Below are 6955 nucleotides of genomic sequence, written 5' to 3'. Positions count from 1 at the left end.
TGAACGCTGACTTTTCCCCAGGGTCAAGTATCATTAAGATGCAGAGCCGAGTAATAAGGAAATCGAAAAATTGGTGTAATGAGTAGTAATTAATGTGGTCCTGGCAATACTTTTTCCAATTTGAGATTATAGATGTTCATCAGATTATTGATGCCAGCATTATAACTGATTATATCTGTTCAGCATCAGTATCATGTTAAAGACCCAATACTACAACATACCCTTTAATTACTAATCCCATTTAGAGAAATAATGAATTGGTATGTGAATATAGACTCAAAAATTTCAATTGGAGTTTTAATACCAAAAATTATTCTGTGTGGAATTTTAGAGACAAAGACATTTTTGTGTTTTGGAAAGAAGGCAGTGTGTGTTCATGACTTAGATATATGTAAGTGGTGTTCTTCACAGTCTTCACAAACCACTGTATGACGGAGTATCCTACCTCGGGCTTCCCTGCAGGATTGCTTTTGATTTTCATTTGTACAGCTGTTGCTTGGGATCCCTTTTGTGAAAAATAGTTCCTGTCTAGAGAAAAGGGAAGCTATTTAATTAAAGTGAATCTATGTTCTGGAGGTACCAGATCCAGAGTATCAGTCCTTTTTGGCCAAAATAGCAAACAAAGATTTATATGGCATATGTATATCAATCAGTTTACATGGAGCTAGCCCTCTCCAAAGAGCTGACAAATAGTGGATTACAAAATGATGGGAATATAATGAATCTGAGAATAACAAGATTGCAGTACAGTGTAAGAAGTGTTAATTGTGTGGAAGAGGGAAAACCAAGACAAGGAAGCAGTGCAGAGAAAACTTAGTGAGCTGAGGATGTTTTGTTTGCAAATTTGATCCATAAATATTTATTGCCTCCAGCCAGGCCTAATTAGAGGGTGGAAGGCAGTAGGTTCACCATTAAAGAATTAAGGACACAGTTTCCATTCACTACTTGTTCTCCTTCTCATCTTAGGAGTATAGAATACAAGGAAGGGTGAGGCAGTGTGAACATGCAATTACATGATTTATTTTCTAAACTGACTTGACAGAAGTCAGAAGTATTGGTCAATTTTCTGTGGCTGCTAGTTTAGAAGCATGAACATTTTGATGCATATTATTACTAAATTAAAAAACCCAATTTACTTTTTGTTTCTAATATAATGATACCAACTTTTCCAGGACAATAAATGACCCATACTTACAGTACATTCTACCATAATATCATTATAATGGGGGCTGAGGGGGTGATTTGGTGTCTGAGACAAATTTGCTGCTTGATCACTCAATTTTTGGTGGTAATCCTTAAACTGATATTCCTGTTAAGTATTTTGATCACAAATTCCTCATTATTCAAAACCATGTTTAGGATCAGTCCTGGTACTCTGTGAAACAGGCAGCATGGCAGAATTGTAAGATCTTTCTTGGGGAAGTATCTGTAAAGGGGATGGAGCAGAAATAGGCAGGGAAAGCCTTCATAACAAAAATGCCAGTGTGGCTCCTGTGAAAGAAGAGGGGGAGGGAGAGAGGATTGAGTGGAGTAGCCACAGAGGGCAGTGCAGCTTTGGGAAAGTCTCAGCTGGGTTGTTGAGCGAGCTCCACAGTCATTGGGCAGGAAGGTCCCTGCTCCAGTACACCCACTGTTGTCAGTCACTGTCTGGAGCAGCCTGGGGACAGATGGCCTCTGAATGCTGTAGTATAATGTGAAATTTCAACAGCTAGAAGTTGTCAGCTAAGTACATTCCCTGAAGCAAGTTTTTCCTTTAAGGGAGATTTGAGTGGTGCACTCCTATGGCTAAGAACAGTGGTGGATATTCCATCTCTATTGTATAGCAGACTTCATACCATTTGAAGCCATTGGTTTTTTTCACTGATCTGGTATTTTTTTGGTTTTGTTTTGAAAGAAACCCATTTTTCTTTGCTAATAACTATTTGCTTCTAAAACACTATTAAACCTATCTTTATATTCATTTTCCAACAACTCCTCATTGATGGTACTCATCAAACTTACCATTTATTGAGGAAAACAAATGAAACAGGCAATATTGTGTATTCAGTGCTATTATAAGTAAGTAGACTTGAGGGGTCTATAAAAGGGATATGTAACTTTCAAACAAAAAATTACATGTGAAGAATAGCAGTTTACTTCTATCTTTTTATACATTTTATTTAGTTCTCTTACCTCATTTAATTGGCCAGGCCATCCAATAAACATTAATGTTGAGAAGGATGCATCCTATTCTCATTTCCATTTTTAAGACATAGGAAAGTTTCCAGTGTTTCATCAACAGTTACAACTTGTGCTGGAAATATTTTTAAGATACCTTTATCAGATCAGTAATTTTCATTCTGAGCATAAACCTAAGAGTTTTATCTTAAAAGTTTAATGGATTTTATCAGATGGTCTTCCTGTATCTATTGAGATATTTGTATGATTTTTCTCTTTTTTCTTAACCCAGTGATTGATTTCTGATTGGTAAATCAACCTTGCACTTCTGATATAAAAATAATCTGTTTTAATATATTATTCTTATATATTGTTCCACTTTATTTGCTATTACTTTTTTTTTGCCTCTATGTTAATAAGTGAATTTTCCTTTATGTCTTTGTCTAGTTTTCATGTCAAATTTATACTTGCTTCATAAATGAATTGGGAATAGGGTTAGCATCTGGTCTGAAACTCATTCTCTGTACTTTGTGGACATCTTGGAGAATGAAAAAAAAATACAGAAGGAAAGATGGTAACAACTTAGTCACTCTCTTGCAAGCATGTAAATTGGACCTCTACATGGTATCTAGATTGCTAATGGTAAATCAGCCTTGGAAACAGTAAATTTATAAATTTATTGGATAGAGTCAGCTGAAAATGTCAGTGAGCTATGTAATTATCAAAGTAAACATTGAAGATGTATCATCACCAAAATAAGCTCCCTCTTAAAAATGATGCTGTACATGCATGATTAGGTTTGACCCTTCATTGGTAATATCTGCTTCAGGGTATGGATCTGAGTGATATTTTCATGATTGTCTGGTTGGGGAAAATGTAAATTTCTGCAAACATCTCTTGATATAGTTTGCATTTCTTGTTTTTTTATATTTTTGGGAACTAATAACTATAATTATTTGTATATCTTTGTTAGATCAGTTATATTGTCATCATGAGCCCTTTAACTTGTTGGCATAGAGAGAAAGATTGATATGTCATTGTTGACTTTTTTAGGTATTGCTATAGGGATCTCACCCAAGAAATCATGACCCTCTTCTCTTCACAGGAATAAAGTAGAAATTAATATATTGTAAACGTGTGATAATACAATTTTATTCAGCAAGTGATATACATCATTCAGAGGTGTGAAATATGCACTATTACACATGCAGTTTAATTTAAAAAGATCATTTAATGCCAATATAACTGCTCTTGCGCCAGTTTAACCCTACTAACCATAACAGTAAGCTTCATGCCCTTTCTTTCTGTACATACTTTACCATCTATATGTGATATATGTGTCCATATATATGTACATTTTGGGGAGGGGGTCAGGTGAGCCTTCCCTAGAAACCTACAGTGAAATGAATGGGCATTGTATTGTAGGTTTTTTTTTTTGATTTGTAGAGGGCCAAAGAGAAAGCCTTTCCTTTGTATTTTCCTTAACTTGGCACTATATAATATTTGAAGTGTACCAAACAAAATAATTAAGTTACAAAGAAAAATGCACAAATGAAAAATGGTACAATGATAAATACCACATTACCGATACCATTTAAGTTGTCTGGTCTTCTTCTGTAGTCCATACATCTTCGGGCTGGATCATTGGCTCTGCTCCTCTTACCTCATGGCTTCTATTACTGACTCCAAAGCACCTGCTCCAGGTGTCCTGTATCCCAGCGCATGGGACAGGGGAAAGAATCTGGAGCTGATGTCTTTAAAGTGATGACTTGAAAGGTGTCCATATCACTTCTCATTTTCTGTTGACACAACTTAATCATTTACCCACAACTGTCTACAGAGATTAGGAAATCCACTCTGTAGCTGTGTGGTCATGTTTCCAACTACAATTTGGGTGATGTTCTGTTAGTAATGGGAAGAATAGGCATATGGACACTGGGGAACACTTAGCAGTCAGTTACTGACGAATTATTTGCATGTTTAGCTTTACAAGACGATAAAACAATACAGATTGTTATTTAAAGTAGTTAAATCAATTTACACTGACCAGTAGGACATAGAATTTCCGTGAATGCACATTCTCAACAATTGTTATTATTGTTATTGTTAGATGTTTTTTTAAACCCGTTTAACAGGTGAAAAATGGTATTTCATTATGGTCTTAATTATATTTCTCTGCTTACTAATGAAGTTGAGTGGCTAGTATCTATTACTGTTTTGTCTTCAGTGAAATAAACATTTGTTCAAATCACTTGTCCATTTCCCCCTCTATTGGGTTTTTATCTTTTTTATTCATTTGTAGGAATTTTCATAAAATTATATAAAATTATTGGTTTAAAAATTTTTTTTATTGATTTATAATCATTTTACAATGTTGTGTCAAATTCCAGTGTTCAGCACAATTTTTCAGTCATACATGAATATATATATATTCATTGAGACTTTTTTTTTCTCTGTGAGCTACCATAAGATCTTGTGTATATTTCCCTGTGCTATACAGTATAATCTTGTTTATCTATTCTACAATTTTGAAATCCCGTCTGTCCCTTCCCACCCTCCGCCCCCTTGTCAACCACAAGTTTGTATTCTATGTCTATGAGTCTATTTCTGTTTTGTATTTATGCTTTGTTTTTGTTTTTTGTTTTTTTTTTCAGATTCCACATATGAGCGATCTCATATGGTATTTTTCTTTCTCTTTCTGGCTTACTTCACTTAGAATAAATTCTCCAGGTGCATCCATGTTGCTGCAAATGGCGTTATGTTGTCGGTTTTTATGGCTGAGTAGTATTCCATTGTATAAATATACCACATCTTCTTAAATTATTGTTTTTTTTTAATGGTTTCTTTTGGCTTTTTTTTCTCTTCACTTTAAATATCCTTTGCTTTGAAGCAATGCATCCTTATGAGTTCTTTAATGTAAGGTAAAACAATAATCATAAAAATCATTTATTAACTTAAGAAAAAATAATGTTTCAAGGGATTACAAATACTTCTCCATGTCTTATTCTGGAGAAAAATTTAAGGGAAACTCCACCTTTAAATCAACAGTTAAGACTTGGAGACTTGAATCATAGTGATTCTGCTGTGGAATGTAAGTGCAATAGTATTATGACTTGATTCACTTATCTTTTTGTTTTATAACTGGATACAGACCACTCAAATATCTTCTCTAGCAAAGTTCAAGTTACAGTGGATAAATAATGTATTTTTGGGAATAAGAATAATGATAACTAACTCGAAGTGATTTAGTAAGTAATCATAACCTACGTAAATGCATAGTATGGTTTTGGGAACACAGTAGTGTTTAGTACATTGTAGAAATTATTATTTTAAAACTATCATTATCATTATTGTTATCATATAGTAATTTTTTATCACATACAAAGGAATATTTAAGCTAATTATTATTCCCTCCAGGCAGTAAAAATATAAATGTTGGATTTGAATATATTTTCTTAATGGAATAAATCAAGCCATATTACCTGGGAATACTTACAGCTTACAGATATGAACATATTTCCAGTTTAGTTTACAGGTCAGAATGTGGCCAAATTGGGGAGCCCACTGTGGAATTGGTGATTACATGAAAAATCTAAAACTTATCCCTTGAATTCATATGCTGACTTATCAGTCTCTTTATGGCATTCTTAATCTCTTTGTTTCTAAGTGTGTAAATGGCCGGATTCAGGAGAGGCGTGATTACTGTGTAAAACACAGCAAGAAACTTGTCCACCCAAGTTATGTTAAGTGGCCACAGATAGATGAAGATGCAGGGTCCAAAGAACAGCACCACCACTATGATGTGGGAAGTACAAGTAGAGAGAGCCTTGGATGCCCCATCCTTCGAGTGAAGGCGGACAATTACTAGAATATAGGTGTAGGAGATGAACAAGAGAATGAAGCAAGTTGTAGCCAAGACCCCACTGTCAGCATTTATCAATATTCCTAGAGTATGAGTATCTATGCAGGCTAGTTTGATCACCAGAGGGATGTCACAGAAGAAGCTGTCCACTATTGTGGGCCCACAGAAGGGAAGTTCTAAAATCATAGCTAGTTGACTGATGGCATGCACAAAGCCAATGATCCATGATATGAAAACTAGCCAGATGCACCTTTGCCTGTCCATGATGCTGGAGTAATGGAGTGGCTTGCAGATGGCCACATAACGGTCATAGGCCATTGACACAAGCAGTACCATCTCACCCCCTCCAAAGAAGTGTACGCAGAGGATCTGGCTCATGCAGCCCCCAAAGGAGATGGTTTTATTAACCTTTAGGAAGTCTGTGGTCAGTTTAGGGGTGGTTACTGAGGAAAGGCAGAAGTCAACAAATGAGAGGTTGGCTAAGAGGAAGTACATTGGGGAATGCAGATGAGAGTGGGTGATGATTAGGAACACAACAAAAAGGTTGCCCATGACAGTCATCAGGTAGAGTGTAGAAAATGGCAATAAGAGGAGGGTCTGGAGCTCTCTTGAGTTACAGAGTCCATGGAAAATAAACTCAGACACCACAGACTGGTTTGCTTCCTCCATTTAGTACAGTTGTAGTGCAACCAGAAGAAGAGATGAACTAAGAACTTCTAGAATGGAAAGAGGAACTTAATATTCAGATGCTAGAGAGTAGAGCAGACAAATACTTTTCAAGTGCAAAACTGAAACATTAGCATTGTACTAAATTCGAAATTGAAAATAAAGTTTTATCGAATTTATAGATGGACACAGTCTTGTGACTAAGGAGGCGAGCTAAGTGTAGAAGGGCAGGTCAAAACCTTTATCCATCTGAAGTATTGTTCTTATGGG

General features: G+C 35.5%; 1 protein-coding gene across 1 annotated transcript; it reads right to left on the bottom strand.

The window, feature by feature from the left end:
* Positions 1 to 5749: 5749 nt before the first annotated feature.
* On the bottom strand, positions 5750 to 6688 carry LOC105076143 (olfactory receptor 4K3-like). The gene has a single exon (XM_010964159.2). It carries the CDS (start codon positions 6686 to 6688, stop codon positions 5750 to 5752), a length of 939 nt encoding a protein of 312 aa, XP_010962461.2.
* Between the last annotated feature and the right edge of the window lie 267 nt (positions 6689 to 6955).

Source organism: Camelus bactrianus, chromosome 6 (assembly GCF_048773025.1).
Source record: "Camelus bactrianus isolate YW-2024 breed Bactrian camel chromosome 6, ASM4877302v1, whole genome shotgun sequence".
In the NCBI taxonomy this organism is placed as follows: domain Eukaryota; kingdom Metazoa; phylum Chordata; class Mammalia; order Artiodactyla; family Camelidae; genus Camelus; species Camelus bactrianus.
Note: the sequence above shows the minus strand (reverse complement) of the source record. Positions and strands in the feature narration are given on the sequence as shown.